This window comes from Alexandromys fortis, unplaced genomic scaffold (assembly GCF_014885135.2).
Source record: "Alexandromys fortis isolate MF-2015 unplaced genomic scaffold, M_Fortis_MF-2015_v1.1 scaffold_17, whole genome shotgun sequence".
Taxonomy (NCBI): domain Eukaryota; kingdom Metazoa; phylum Chordata; class Mammalia; order Rodentia; family Cricetidae; genus Alexandromys; species Alexandromys fortis.
In genome coordinates, this window is record NW_026067896.1 from 3,661,424 (window position 1) to 3,678,149 (window position 16,726).

General features: G+C 42.3%; 1 protein-coding gene across 3 annotated transcripts in view; it reads right to left on the reverse strand.

The window, feature by feature from the left end:
• The window catches only part of Rrm2b (ribonucleotide reductase regulatory TP53 inducible subunit M2B), a 31,175-nt gene extending 15,930 nt beyond the window's left edge, over positions 1–15,245 (reverse strand). Inside the window, exons 1-4 of one of the 3 annotated variants that reach the window (XM_050162222.1) lie at positions 15,051–15,245; positions 12,300–12,365; positions 7,761–7,916; positions 1,175–1,291 (exon numbers count right to left, since the gene is read on the reverse strand). In XM_050162222.1, coding sequence (XP_050018179.1) covers positions 1,175–1,291; positions 7,761–7,916; positions 12,300–12,365; positions 15,051–15,098 — 387 coding nt within the window. In that variant the 5' untranslated portion in view covers positions 15,099–15,245. Of the gene's footprint in view, positions 1–1,174; positions 1,292–7,760; positions 7,917–12,299; positions 12,366–14,778; positions 14,957–15,050 lie in introns of those variants that run through there. The other 2 variants (XM_050162225.1, XM_050162231.1) reach the window with 2 other exon arrangements.
• Positions 15,246–16,726: the final 1,481 nt, after the last annotated feature.

The window sequence follows — 16,726 nt, forward strand, 5'->3', positions numbered from 1 at the left end:
CCAATTTATTGAGTTCTTTATATGTTTTAGAGATCAGCCCTCTGTTCTATGTGGGGTTGGTGAAGATTTTTTTCTTATTCTGTAGGCTGCTGTTTTGTCTTATTGACCATGTCCTTTGCTTAAAGAAGCTTCTCAGCTTCAAGAAGTTCCATTTATTGTTTCTCTAAGTGTCTGTGCTACTGGGGTTATATTTAGGAAGTGATCTCCTGTGCCAATGCGTTCAAGTGTACTTCCCACTTTCTCTTCTATGAGGTTCAGTGTGGTTGGTTTTATGTTGAGGTCTTTGGTCCATTTGGACTTGAGTTTTGTGCATGGTGATAGATATGGGTCTATTTCCATTTTACATGTTGATATCCAGTTATACCAGAACCATTTCATAACACATTTTTTTATATGAGGGGCAGAACCTAGATCTACACAGAGCTGCAGGTGACTATTAAGGGCATGTTCTCTATCAAGTTTGTTATTGGAGGAAAAAAAAATCAAGTTTATGAATTCTGTGAAATTTTGGATTTTGTTTCACATCGCTGAAACTATCTTTTCCTCTGAAACTTCATGAGAAAAATATACTCAGAAATTAAACTTTGGTGTCTGGGGAGGCACCTTTACTGGGTAAGAATACTTGTTACATTAGCATGAGGACCCTAGTGTGGATTCCCTAGCACCAACATAAAAATCAAGGCATGTGTCTGTGAGCCTGTAACTCCAGTGAAGAGGGATCAGAGACAGAGGATCCTTGGGGTTCTCTGGACAGTCAATTTAGCCAAATAATGGTGAGCTCCAAGTTCAATGAAGAGACTTTCTCTCAGGGAATAAGGCAGAGAGCAACAGAGGAAGACAGCCAGTGTCTCCTCTGGCCTTTGCCTACACACACACACACACACGCGCACACACACGCACACACACACACGCACGCACACACACGCACACACACGCACACACACGCGCGCACACACGTACACACGCGCACACACACGCACACACACGCGCACACACACACGCACACACACACGCACACACACACACACACACCACACATGTTTTTTAAATAGAAGTTAAGCCTCATCTAGTCTCTCATCAAGGCATCTTTCTTTCCTCAGGCAGGTTCTATGGTGACCTTATTAACATTGTCATTCAAATACAAAATAAGGACAACAATAAAATAAAATCTTACCAAGTTTTCATTGACAATTCCATCACTGGCTGCAAAAAAGGCTAAGATGTGGGAGATAAAATACTTCTCATCCGACTTAAGCTTGTTCCAGTGAGGGAGGTCCTTTGACAAGTCAACCTAGGACAAACACACTCCAGTTGCTTTTCACTTAAAGAGTTTAGAAAAGTTTTTCTTTAAAGAAGAGCTATGTCAGAAAAAAAATACATTAAAAATCACAAAAATCAAAATAAGATAAATGGTATGTTAACAATAATGTGCTGTACTCAGAACATTTACCTAATTAGTACATTATAGCTGCTCTTGCCACACAAGAGGACAAGAATCAGTACACGAAACAGTATATATATATATATATGTGTGTGTGTGTGTGTGTGTGTGTGTTCATTTGTTAACAGGAAAAGGTTTATACACGTGTGTGTGCTTGCATGCAAGTGTGTGCGTGTGTGTGCACACGTATTTTACAACACCATGATCCACACCTTAAACATACCCAGTAAAATTTGTTTAAACAAACTAAACAATCCTAGCATGTTCAAGGAAGTGAGGCGGGAGAGAGAGAAACGAGGAGAGAAGGGGAGGAAACTGGTTTTTGGCTAATTGGCCAGGATACATTCTTAACATATTAAAATTAATAAAGCTAGTGGCATAGCACCAAGTTAATGAATGAACAAAAAGGAAAGAGAAAGTAAAAACTAGTCAAGTATATAAAGTAGCTATCAGCAGTCATTTGTTTCTGCAGTAGTTACTATATTAGTTAGATTCATCACCTGCTAATTATAGCCTCTAAGCTACTGCTGGCTACTCTTTTTTACTGAAGAATCATTATGTCAGGAAGATAATAACCTGGGTTTTGAGGCAGTTTATAGGGATGGCTTTGTGGTGGTTTGAATAGGAGTGGTTCCCAAAGACTCATGTGTTTGAGTGCTTGGCCCATAGGGATTGGTACTATTGGCCTGGTTAGAGGAAGTGTACCACTATGCAGGCAGGCTTTGAGGTCACATATGCTCAAGCTACACCCAATGTAGAATACAGTTCACTTCCTGTTGCCTGTGGATCAAGAAGTAGAACTCTTAGCTCCTTTTCTAGAACCATGTTTGTCTGCAGGCTGCCATGTCCTCCAAGATGATAATGTAAACACCTCTGAAAATGTAAACCAGCCTCAATTAAATGTTTTCCTTTATAAGAGTTGCTGTGGCCATGGTGTCTCTTCATAGCAATAGAAATGCTAACTAAGACTGGCTTCTTCTAGAATAAAAATACCTTTGAAAATGTTGATTAAAAGTACTCTTTGTAACTAAGAGAATGGAATCAAAAACTTGGCAAAACCCAAACTTTTCAAATTATCATTAAATGTATCTTACAGAGTTAGCTGGATCTTGCTGCTACACCAAGTCACCACAGACAGAATAGATTTTAAAAAATCATTTATTCTTCAAAGTTCTGGAAGCTGTAAGTCCAAGGTCTGGGTGTGTACTGGCTAAGTTTACAACCAACTGACACAGACAGAGTCATTTTGGAAGAGGGAACCTCAACTGAGAGTGATACAGACAACAGAGGCCTAGCTTGTGAAGTTTCAGAGGGAAGTCTGAGAGTCCCTTAAAAAACTACTGTGCTGTACAGTATTTTGAATTGCTTCTTGGGTTTCAGCCGGAGCTGAAAAATCAGCTGTGGCTAATTAACAAGAGACCAGCACCACTGAAGAGAAACTTTTCCCATGGAGCTGAGAAATTCCACACCATACATCTGACAAATCTTTATAGGGTACAAGACTATTGTCCCACAGTCTTCACTCTCCTCTTGGAATAAGAAAGGAACTTTTTTTTTTTTAATTTTTAACTTAAGGTCACTGTTAAGAAATTTCATTGTAAAAAGATTTCAAACTTTTGGAGAGACTTTGGAGCTACAGAGAGACTTTGGATATTTTAAAGTGACTGAACCTTTTAAGTGTTTGAATTTGTAAAGACTACGGGATTTTTAAAAGTTGGAATGCTTCATATCATAATACTATTATTAATATGAAGGTTTGTGGAAGAACAAGAAATGGTTATGTTTTATTAGTAAAATGTTTGTGTCAAGTTGACAAGGGGTCAGTTGTGCTGGCTAGTGTTATGTGCCCCTTCCCAACACTATATTGGCCTGTGTACAAGCCTGTAGAGTATTTTCTTAATTGATGATTGATGTTGGAGGGTCCAGCCCACCAGGGACAGTTCCACCCCTAGGCCAGTGGTCCTAGGTGCTGAGAAAGCAGGTTTAGCCAGGTGGTGGTGGCACACACCTTTAATCCCAGCACTCAGGAGGCAGAGGCAGGTGGATCTCTGTGAGTTCGAGGTCAGCCTGTTCTATAAGAGCTAGTTCCAGGACAGGCTTGAGAGCTACAGAGAAACCTTGTCTCAGAAAAAAGAAAAAAAGAAAGCAGGTTTAATAAGGCACAGAGAGCAAGTCAGTACGCAGCCAGGTTCTTGCCTTGAGTACCTACTCTGACTTCGCTGGATGATCAGCTACAAGGTGTAAGATGAAATGAACCCTCTCCTCCCTAAGTTGTTTTTGGTCATGGAAATAACCATGATGGGATAGGGGTAGGTTCTTTTTTTTTTTATGTGTACAGATGGTTTATCCGCACGTCTGTTTTTTTGTACTCTGTACATGCTGGCTGCCCACAAAGGCCAGAAGAGTGTTAGATCGCCTGGAACTGGAGTTACTGATAATTTTGAGTCACCATGTGAGTCCTGGGAATCAAACCTGAGTCCTCTAGAAAAGCAGCCAGTGCTCTTAACTCCTGAGTCATCTCATCTCTCCAGCACCCAAAGCGAACATTTTCAAGAAGTTATTTAGACGGTGCCTTCTTGCCATATGGTCACAGGGCAAAGAGAAAACTGCCTTCTGATATTTTTTTTATAAAGACATCAATCTCACTCATGAGACCTTCACCCTTACTATCCTCATTACCAAATTACCTCCCACTGCCCAACCTCCAAACATCATCACACTGGGGATTAATGTTTCAATTTGCGAATTCGGAGAAAACAACAGTGCATAGTTCTTATGTTGTTCTATAAAAACCCCTAAGTGTGTTTCACAGTAATGCGACAAATACTTGAAATATAAAACTGTCCTTTGTAAAAAAAAAAAAAAATTCTGCTGGCTTTGATTCTTTAATTATTCTAACCCAATTTCTTCATGACCTTTCAAAAAACAAAAAGACCAATATTCTAACCTTCAGTCATTGTATCCTTTCCTGAAACTCTTTTCCTGCTATATCGTAAGTATTTCCTGGGCACTCAATACATGCCAGACAGTAGGCTAAGCTCTAGAAATACAGTGGGCTGAGGAGGGAAACACTCGTCTCCACTTTATAAGATATACCAGCAAATCCAAGTTCCCTTCTGCTGTCAGCTCAACTCAGGTTAAATCTTTCCTGTTCTCACATACTATATTCTCGATATTAAATTTAATACTGCAATATGTCTAGTCCTAAATACTAAATTTGACTCTTTAAACACTGAGCTTTAAAATGCCCTATACATTTTACTTGTACTGTTAAATAATCATGGTTATATTTCCTTCTAGAAGTAAAATTCCTCGTCTATTTTATCTCTATGTGCTCATCCTCAGTTTCACCACCTAAACAGTGATTCCAGACTTGCTGCTACAGCTTTCGACCTCACGGCTCCCCGAGGCCCATGTGTTAAAGCAAAGGCTTGGGTGCTACCCTGTGGCAGTTACTGTAAAACTTAATTTTCTCAGGTATTTTTGTCATAGTAACAGAAAGCTTATTATCAGGAATACCTGACTGGCTTTTAGAAAACTTCCAAGCCTATACTTTGTCTTCTGAGTCAGGGCTTATTATTTTGGAATTAATTCAACCACTGATTTAAAAACTAGAATATAAAGCTAGTTAACTATTTTTTTACATAATTTGTTTAATATGTGGAACTAAAAATATCTTTGACTTCCTTTCAAAACATGTATTTGAATCTTCCTGCAAAATCAATATCAACTTACGTTTTAATTTTTTAAATTAGTATATCCTGGTCATAAGACATTTAATATTGTTTTTAAAAGAAGCAATTAATTTCCAATGAATTTTGAGAAACCCAAATATCACAAGTTCCTTTTTTTAAACATGACAAACAAAAAGACCAACTGTGTGCTCTACTGAACCATATCTAACAAAAAGTTTCTAAAAACCACAGGCAGATAGGTAAGTCAGGTGTGCAGACCCTCCTGGACTACTATACAAACACTGGTGTTTTGCTTCATATGTCAACTACAATATATAACAATATCGACAATATAACAACGACATGTAAATATCTGAAAATAGCGTACAGACATTGGTGCTTTAAATTCTAGGCTAAAATTTCTTTTATGAAGTCATAGTTCACATTTATTTAGTGCTTATCAAATGTCAAACATGATTATAACTACTCCATTGATCCTCATAACAACCCAATGTGCCACATACTAGCAGCCTAATTTAACAGTGAGATGCGGAGGAAGAGGAAGCCACTTCCACAGACAGAGCGTGGCAGACCAGGATTTGCATTGAAGCAGCCTGGCCTCAGACCCTGCATTCTTCACAGGGTGTTAGTTCCAGCTTGGTCTGTTTTCTAAACCACCTTTCATCCATCCAACTATCTATCCATCCATCTATCTATCTATCTATCTATCTATCTATCTATCTATCTATCTGTGTGTATGAGGGTGCAGGGTAGAAAAACAGATCACGTGTGTGCTATGACGCATGTGTAGAGATCAGAGGAAAATTCAGGAGTGAGTCCAGGAATCAAACTGAGGCTACCAGGCTTGTTCAGAAAGTGCTTCTGTCCAATGAGCCATCTTGTCTGCCCAGATTTGGTCTCTTGACTGACAGGCATACAGAGCTAAAGACATCAATTCACAAAGACACAGCTCTCCAGAGACAGAGATGCTAATGGATACATATACAGAGGGTACTATGTGCCTCTCATAAGCAATGAGAAATAATTAAATAATAAAGACGACAACTATATGTGTGTTTGATTAAACCACACAGCAATCATTTGCATAAGTATTTTTTAAACCAGCAAGTATTGTCTAACCTATGTGGTGAGCTCACTCTGAAAGTGAAAAAAGTTACATTTATAGTAAGCAGCCAGTGGCTGCGCTGCTGCAGCAGCTGTGCTCTGCTAGACTGTGAACTCAGGCTCAAAGCTGCGTGGACTGCAGGGTGGGCAGACTGCTCACAGGACCGCAGCTGTGTCCCCCTGTGAAGCTATGTAGAAAGAATATGACAAACACCCTGGGTAGTTCTGTTTGTGTTTTTACATATCGTAAAGGCAGCGTCACAGCTGAAATGCCTTTCTAAAGTAAATTATTGTGGTTTAGTTGCTAGTTTGTATTGAGAGTTGACCTCTCCCTGTGCAGTTTTGTTCTAAACTTGTATGATAACAGTGTGTAAAGTGTCTCCCTTCTACACTGTAACAACTGCTTCAGCCTACCTTATAAATAAAGAACCACTAAGAAAAAAAAAAAAGCCAGTGAGGGTCCTTAAGGTTTTCACCCTTCCACTTTTGTTGTTGCTGTTTCTGGTTTTTCTGAGCCTGGGTTTCTCTGTGTTGCTCTGGCTGCCGGAAATCTGTAGGCCAGGCTGGCCTCACACTGGGGATTCGCCTGTGTCTGCCTCCGCAGGACTGGGGTGAAAGGTGTGAGCCACCACTGTCTCACTCTCACACTTCATCTTTTAAACAGCGGCTGCAATTTTGTTTATTCTGCTGACCATACGTATAAACTGGTGTTAGGACTGGCGAAATGGCTCAGCGGGTAAAGGTGCTTGCTGCCAAAGGTGAGATCACTTCAATTCTACAAACACACGCACACATAAATAAATGAGTAACTATAACAACAAGCAAATGAGCGAGCAAAAAACAGACTGGTCTTATTTAGTCATGGGAAACTAAGAATCTATTTAAAAAGAAAAAAAATATGGGTAGACTGGCTGCAGGGATGGCTCACTGGTTAGGAGCATTTGCTGCTCTTGCAGAGGACTCCGGTTCAGTTCCCAATCACCTGTGACTCCAATTCCTGAGACCTAAGAATCTCTGCTGGTCTCTGAAGGCACCAGTAACACATGTGGTGCGCGCGCACACAGACACACGCACACACGCAGGCAAACTTATACACACAGAATAAAAATAAATAAATCTTAAAAAATAGAAAATGGTCTTCTATTTTATATACTATATATTATATATAATATACTATATATACTTCTACAATATACTAAAAGTAAAGGCAAAGGGATCTTGACCATGGACTAACATGGTCAACCTTGGATTAACCTTGTCTCAGAAACAAAAGCAAAAATCTGGCAGAATAAGATGGCATTTCCTTGTACCAAGAAACTTATTTACAGACACTAAGCTAATTATGTTCAATTTAAGTTGATTAAAAATTAGTTATATTTATTACTAATGAGAACTAAGGATCTATATTAATTCTGAGCCATATCTTATTTAATGTTTCTTATGAGTAGAAATATTTCGATACCCTGTAAGGCAAGCACTGAACATGCAGGAAGGAACACCAACGCAGACTTGCCACATACCTCCTCTGCGGTCCAGAAAGACGCCTGTGCTTGTTTATACATCTTCCAAATATCAGGGTACTGGATCGGAAAGATGACAAACCGGCGGGAACTCTTTCTTAGAAGAGGCTCTTCATTTGACCTCTCTGTGTTTTCGTTTGTATCTGAAGACAATTGCTTTAAAAAATCAAAGTAAAAACACTTTTTTTAAATGTAGAAATTTCTCTCTGACTCAAACTTAAATATACATCTGGGAAAAGTCTGAGAGATAGCACAGACTGGGGAAGCAGTCTGATGTACAGAATCCTTTCGGGTATCCAACCATTGGGTAACTTCACAGCACTCTGGAGGCAGAAGCAGACAGATACATCTGTGAGTTCAAGGCCAACCTGGTCTACAGAGTGAGTTCCAGGACAGCCAGAGCTACACAGGGAAATCCTGTCTTGATAAACAAACAAACAAACAAACAAACAAACAATTAATTAAAGTTACTTTCTGAGCTACAGCAAAACTCAGAGAGGGAGAGACAGAGATAGATGCTCAAATACACCATTAGCTAGAACTGAGGACAAATTGAGAAGGCATAAGTCTCGAGTAAAGAGGTGTGTAGGGGGCTGGAGAGATGGCTCAGTGGTTAAGAGCATTGCCCAGCAACCACATGGTGGCTCACAACCATATGAAAATAGATCTGATGCCCTCTTCTGGCCTGCAGGCAGACACACAGACAGGATAGTGTATACATAATAAATAAATAAATAAATAAATAAATAAATAAATAAATAAATAAATTTAAAAAAAAGAAGTGTGTAGGGTGTCATGTGTGTGTGTGTGTGGTGTGTATACAGTATACATAAACAGTATGTGTGTGTGGTGTGTATGCATGTGTGTGTATGTGGGTATGCAGTATATACATGAGCAGTATGTGTGTAGGTGTGAGTTTATGTAGGTGTATGTAGGTGTGTGTCACCAGAAGGTGTGTGTCATCAGGTGTCTTTGTCTACTCCACTGAACCCTGAGCCCCTGATTGGCTAGACTGACTGGTCTAGCCATCAACCTATCTCTGCACCTACCCCCCAGCGCTGGATACATATCAACACTAGATTTTAGTTGGGTGCTGGGAATTTCAACTGAGATCATCATACTTACAAAGCAGGCACTACTAAATGAACTATCTCCCTAACTCAGTCAACAAGGATTTTGAATCCATGTGGCCCATATTACTCTTTTAATTCTTTTAGAAATATATCAATTGCATTGAAATATTATTCTGCATTTTACCTGTGCTTTGTATTATACTATTGAGGTATCTATAGGACTAGAAATCTCTACCATCATTCCATTTGCTAGATGGGGCATTCTGAAAGGTAGGAAGGAAAATAGAAGCAGTCACCCTTGGAGTCTGTACATCTTAGAGAATACCTACCTGGCTGGGCTCAGGACTGGGGAAGTTTTGAAGACTAGTACCTTTAAACTGGAATGTAAGCGACATTTGTATAGACTTTCTTCCTGTCCCCCCCTGGTAAAAATGCAACATGACACTAATTCATGAAGGATTAAAAGAAGCCCCATCAGGAAGGTATTATTATATATTCTATCATGTGACGAGAGGGGGGGGGCTAACTAACATAAACCTCTCAACTGGACCTGAGTTGACAAATTTCATAAGGCATATTTTAACACAGTTAGAAGAGGTTCACGTAAGGTTCTCCAGGATGCCCTCAGCAGGCCTGTGGTAAAAAACCATTCTTTAGGGTATTCTTATTGTTATTTGCTTTTCCTTTTTGAGCTGTGTCTTACTATGTAGCCCAGGCTAGCCTCACACTTTGACTACCCACCTGAGTCTCCTGTGTGCTGGGATTATAGCTGTGTGCCACAATGATGAACTTAGCACGGTTGTTTCCAGCAGCTCCCTTTACTGCGTTCCCCAGAGCTTCCCACCTAAGTCTTCCTGGCGGTAGGTTTCTTTCTACATTTGTCATTAGCTTACACAACATTTCATTACATTACAGGGTCGCAGAGAGGTCTCACCCCGGCAAGGTCAACACAGTATGAGGAGAAGTGGGCAGTGCAGGGAAGCAGCCTGCTACTGGCCACACAGTCTGAAGCCTCTGGCTACCATGTATGTCAATGATGGACAAACCAACAGCACAGATTAACAGCAAGGTGAGTAAGAGAATAATCTAATGCTGTGCATCGACCCAGCACTCGGGAGGCAGAGGATGATGGATCCCTGCGTTTGAGCCCAGCCTGGTCTACAGAGTGAGTTCTAGGCAAACCAGTGCTACACAGAGAAACTTTGTCTTGAAAACAAAACAAATAAACAAAAAACACCAGGGAGAACTGATAATATACAAAGAAAATGTTGGCTGGTTAGATATAAATCTTCACCTTCCATTTATATCTAAATTCAAAATAAGTTTGTCAACTCTCACAATTTCTTTGACTTATTTTATAATCTTATAAATAAAAACTTAAAATTATTCTACTAGAATAAAAAATAAAAAATAAAGTGAATTTATCAAATGGCATCACACTTATGATTTTATTTGGAAATTGGGGTCCAGTATTAATGCCACAGAAAGGATCTTGAATGTAAATACTAATCTCACCACAGCTATTGTCCAATAACTTCTCTGAAACAATGCTTTGTTAATTTAAAAAAATCAATGTCATTATTTTATAGAAAAAAGACAAATTAACTTTTGAATTCTAAAATATTATTCCTTGGCTAAATTTTATCTGAAGTTAGGCTGGGTATGTCTATTTTGCATACTAAATGGAAATTAAGAAATTAATTTTTAGAAACTTTGGAGCAGGTAATCTAGCCTCTAAATGTAACACTTGGAAGCGCTGAAGGTTTGTTTGTTTGTTTGTTTATTCTTTTTCACCAAAGATTTTTAATCAGACAAGTAACAATATTGGATTTGTGTTTTATGATCCCTTGTAGAAATGAGGCAGGGTTTGAAAAGAAATTGAAAAGAGACAAATTTTAAATTAGTGTCTTTCCCATTTCTTGTCCTTATTGTCTTCTGATTTCCATATATTCACAGTGGGATATGTGTTCCTACACAAACACATAGATATAGCCTCCTACACACACACACACACACACACACACACACACAAATGAACTTTAAAAAATAAAACAAATAGTTCTTGCTAAAAATATTCAACCCCTGCAACTGCAAGATTTTTACCAGAAATAACAGGGCATAGAAAATGCTCAATATGCGAACAGCTGAATAACCAGACCAGAACTGGTCCACTCTCAATCAGTTTAACACAAAGTAGATCAACTGTTACTACTAGCCAAGCGCCAGTAACAAAGCTATTAATACAAAGTATCTGTTGTTGAGAGAGGCTATCTACTGTAGTTACTCAAGCGCCAGTAAGGAAGTTATTAATACAAAGTATCTGTGTTGAGAGAAAGCTATCTACTCTAAGTTACTCTATAATGTATACAAAAAAAGCGGCTTAAGGCTGTGCTTTTATGGGCGGAGGATGTCTGTGCTCCTAGGTGGACAAGCAGCACCAGTCTGTCCAGCACTGCTTTTGTAGTACAGACTGACAAATGACTTGTTCCTGGTAGTAGAAAGGGGACCTCCCTGTACACGTGCCAGGTGCATTGAGACTGTGGGGCACACGGGAGCACTACAATCTTATTCGGAAACCCCGGCTCAAGAATGTATCAGACATAACAGATTAGAGGAGTATAAATCTCTCACATGACCTTCATAAGGTGGTGAGTACCTAGAACTGTGATGAGAATGGCTCCACACCTACCTACCTGCTGCCTGGTGTGTGTGTGTGTGTGTGTGTGTGTGTGTGTGTGTGTGTGTGTGTGTAACTGACAAGCAGAGAACTCTTGATTGTCTTTGGGGCTTCAGCTTAGTCCCTATCCACCTGCTCCTCCATTCACCTGATTATCCATTCACTTGCTCTCCCATCCACCTCACCTATTCACCTGCTAGCACACATACCTGCTAATCCATCCACTTGCTCACCCATGCACCAGCTAACACATGTACCTGCTAACTCATCCACTTGCTAATTCTTGTTCTAACCCAGTCCTTCCCTCCTTGCCTCTGTAGCCAACTACATGGCCACCTACAATCCTGACTCTCCTGCAGCCTGGTCTCTACAGCATGGCCGGCTCTGAGTTCCTTCTTTACCAGTAAACTACTCACCTGTAGCCTCTTTAACATATTCATTCGTAAACTGCATAGAGAAACATTTTTGTGTAATGTGTGATAGAAGAGTTAATACTAATAAAAGGCTGAGACAAAAGAACCTTTCCTCAGCCAGATCACCAAAGGTTACCTGCCATATTGCTGTCACTGAAACTGCTGTCCCCTGCAAACTTATCATCATCCAATAACTCTGACATGTAGAAGAATACAAACATGTACATCTGTGTATCTGGCATAGCACATTCAAAACAATCTATAAAGTCAGTTTTGTCAATAAGAATGATAACAAATTCAGGTTCGAGATTTCTAGTAGGCAGCTGAAAATAGAACACTATGGCACAAGAGAGAGGGCAACTCTGTTAATAATTACCAAGGAAACGGATGATCCGGGGAGAACTGGAGGGAACAGGATAGCTGAGGGCACAGCCTGCGGGCCCTGAAGAATGCCAACACACAGAGCTTGAGACTTAGCTCGTTTGGGAGAGCACTTGCCTACCACGTATGAAGCCCCATGTTCTATCCCCAATGCTGCATAAACTAGGCCCTGAGATCAATGAAGAAGTTCTAAGTCATCTTCAGCTGCATAGTCAGTCTGAAGGGCAGTCTGGGGTAAGTGGGGTCCAGGCTAAAAAAAAAATCAGAAAGACAAGGGGGTGAGGAAGAGAATGCTAGCGTGTGGAGAGTAGAGAAGCCAGGGGGAGACAGACTGAAAGGCAGGGAGGACAAGCAAAAGCAGCAGTGGTCTGATCGGACTCCAGCCTCAGCAAAGAGAGGAATTCTAGAAAGGATGAGACGCTGAATGTCAACCAGTCTAGGGGGAAATTAAAGGTTTACAAAGATGTGGCAGTGTACAGAAGCTCATATCTGAATTCTCCTTGCCCTCATTTCTTACCTCTGGCCCTCATTATACATACATTATGACATGATTCTTATGGATAATCACCAAGAGTTTCTGACTAGGAATTAACAAGAATAGAAGTGGCACCTGGAAGACAGATACCTCAGGTTCAGGATGAATGAGAAAAAGAAACTAAGCCGGGTGGTGGTGGCGCACGCCTCTAACACCAGCACTTAGGAGGCAGAGGCAGGAGGATCTCTGTGAGTTCAGGCCACCCTGGTCTACAGAGTTCCAGGACAACCAGGGCTACAGAAAGAAACCCTGTCTCAAAAAAACAACAACAATAAAAAAAGAAAAAATAAAAGGAAAGAAACTAAATTTTGCTAACAAATAATGTACAAATTGAGAACATAAATTAAGATGTGAAAATTGTACTAAAAATAAACTTGACTTTGATAGGCCCTTGCTAGTGAGTCTTATTAATTTTTTTTTTTAGTGGGAATTGAGAGCTTGAGAGATTTCTGTAGAATGAGCATTAGGGATGTAACAACCAATCACATATTTAATGAGAGACAGAGCTGACAGTGGCAACAGGACTGGAGGGCAGGGAAGCCGGAAGGCAGAGAGCCAAAGCCAAAGCCATGAGAACCTAAAGTAATCCTTGGCAAGAGTCTACCACGTTTTTCAAAACCTGTGTTTTTAGTTTCTTCTGTCTTCGCTTCTGGTCATCTGGTATGAAGAGTTGCCAAGATAAAAATCTAGGTCATGATTCCCCGGTAGTTGCCTACACAACCTAATCGAGACTGGCATCTGCGTGTCTCAGACTCTCACCCCGCCCTTCTCCGCCTGCCTGTGGCTGCCCAGGCTGCCTCTCCGCCCTTCTTCGCTTGCCGGTGGCTGCCTCTCGAGTCCCTGCCACTTATCTGCGCGCTGTGGCAGCCACGTACTTTTTAAAAGTATCATTTTATTCTCCATCACCACCAATAGAATCCTGGCTGAGGTCAACAACTTGGGGAGTTGAACCTGGTTCTAGTGATGAGTCTTAGGCGTGTCATTCGGGGTTGTCCAGTCTTGGACATTCTGAGGAACTGATGAGCGCTATGGACACTGTGGATTCACACACACATGACGACCCTTGAATCCAGGGCGCTAAGATCACCTGCAGAGCTCGTCACACGTACAGGTCGTGGGCTCAGGGACTTGGTCTTTATTAGTAGCTGCAGATGGTTCTGACACCAGTAGGCCCCACTGCTCTGTCATATCCAGAGATAGAAGTTTCAGATATCCCTGCATCTCAAAAACCTTTGAACTCATTAAAAGTACTCACTAAAATTCACCCTAGCCTAAAATTCTGCTCTCTTTATTAATCAAAGGTTAAAAGAAAAAAAAAAAGTGAACTTCTAGGTGTTAGGGCAGAACCTCCCTCCTGGTGTCACTGGCAAATCAGAGAAGTCAGAGTTTTCACCTGAGTGGAGAAACTGGTATGAGGACCTTTGTTTCAAGGAGAACAAACTAAGGGATAGTCATAGCTTATTACCAAATGTTTACAAAATAAAAATCAACCTAGAATCTACATCTTTGTCTAGAAATGCCAGTTTAATTAAGCACGAAAGTCCGTGGGCTGAAACTTTTATGTCCCTTCCAAATTGCCATAATATTAAATTCAAAGATACCACACTGAGATACAAAAACGTATTACTCATATATTCCGAATATCTTAGAATATTTGCCTCCCCAAAATGGGGTACTGGAAACCATACAATAATAACTTAAATGACTATGTACTCTTCTAATATGGTATTTATGTGCGTTATCACCTTCATCTCTCTGGTAGCACAGAAGCAAAGGGGATAAGTAAGTTAATTTTAGATTTATTAAGCTCCGTGGCACTTTGCATAACAGCACTTCATTCTCTGTGAAGGAAGGAACAGACACCCCGAGGACTCCGTTGCAGCTCGGTCTGCGCCCAGCTGGCCTCGCGGCCCCGCCTGTCATCTGCCCCCTCATGCACCTGCACACGCGCTCCTCGGCAGCGGAGGGGAGAGCCGCCGCAGCCCCAGCCAGGGTTCCAGAGCAGGAGACACCGGGAGAGCCGCCGTCCCGGGCAAGCCCCGAGCGAGCCCTGCGCCCGCGCCCCTCCCCCACCAGCCTGCAGCGAGGGCGCTTCCTTCCGGCGGTACCGGGTCTCCGACGGCGACGATCAGGACTCCGCAGCCGAGCCAGGACCCGAAGTTCGGGCCTGACCCTCCCTGCGGCGGAGGATGGAGCGACTGCGACCTTTACCTCATCCTCCTCCGGCCTGGCCGCCGCCGGCCTTTCCGGCTCGCCCATCGCGCCGACTCCGCCAGAGCTAAGGAAGCCCAGGGCCTGAGCGCGGCGACTTAGCTCCGAGCCGGAGCGGAGAGCAGACACTAGCGGAGGCCGGCCGCTCCGCCCGGCGCGACCCTCCTCCGGCTCCGGGCCACCCACGGCCGCTTCTCCTCCGAGAGGCTCCTCCCCCAGGCGGCCCCGCCCCACTTCGCAGAGGCTCCGCCCCGTCCCGCCCCTCCGAAAGGCTCCTCCCCCGGGAGGCCCCGCTCCACTCCGTCCTTAGCCCTCCAGCTTCCGGTCACCCAGCCTGCTCCCGGGCGTGCCCTGCGCGCCACCGCGTCCCTGACGTCATAGGCCCCGCCTACCCCCGCGGACCCAAGCCGGAAGCTCCCGCCTGCAGTCTGCCTGACCTGCTCACCCGGACCACCTATCCACAGTCCCTCGCTGGCCACACGGTAGGGAATGCTCACACGGGAGGTGGCTAGAGACTGCCAGGTGGCTGCAGAGCCACCCACTGTGTGAACATCCTTAAGTCTGGACTCCTCTCTTAGACAGACTCTTCCAAAAATTCCTGCAAGAGCCCCTTTACTTCCTGCTTCCAGGACGTGTACCAGGTCTACAAGAGAGTACAAGCACACGTGACTGACCCTTTCACAGATTTCCTTTATTCCCAGATGCCTTCACCACCCCATGGCTCACATCTACAAAGTCAGCGTCATGAGGACAATGCAGGGATCTGCCACAGCCTCGAATAGTCAGTCCGCTCTAAACAGACAGGGCACCTGGGCACAAACCTCCACTATGGGGAAACGAGTTTCTGCAACAGTTCCCTGGGAGGCTCTGCGGGAGTGAGCCTTGAGGCTCTCTTCTCAATCCAAATAAAATCCTTGCAGAAAATTGGCAAGCACGAAACTCTTCATTTTAAAACTTAAGTATAGGAGTTCTGTTTAACAGGCCATGTTTACTATTCAGAAAGACCTCGAATGGAAAGGAGGTGCGCACATCTGGAGGTGTAGACTGGAGCCACTTGGAATAGGCTATGTGCAGGATAATGCGAACTTGATACAAGGCAATGGGAAAGCCAAGGGCTCTGCAGGTGAGAGCAACAACTGCTCTAAGTTCAATTCCTAGCACCCGCGTGGAGGCGGACAACCTTCTCTAGTTCCAAAATACCAACGCCCTCTTCTTCTGGGCTCCATGGACCCATATGCATAGAATAAGAATAAATATAATTTTCCTTTTTAAAGAATATCTCTTCAAGATGCCTTCATTATTAAGTAGCTGTGGAAGATACTCAAATTTAAGTATGAGTTTGAACCCTGGAACCCACCCTAAAGTCAGGAGAACCAACTCAACAGAGCTGGCCTCTGACTTTGGGCGTGCTGGGCCTTCAACTCAAGGTTTCACACATGCTAAACGTGTACGTATGTGAACTACACTCCTGCACCATGCATCTTTTAAAATTAAAGGTTCGTTGATGCCCTTTTTCAAAGCATATAAAAAGCTTTTGTGAAATGGTTATGCTGGCTCTGAAGCGTAGCAAACACACTAATGGCCATATACTCTAGACCAGTGTCTACATTACACTAACGGCCATATACTCTAGACCAGTGTCTACATTACACTAACGGCCATATACTCTAGACCAG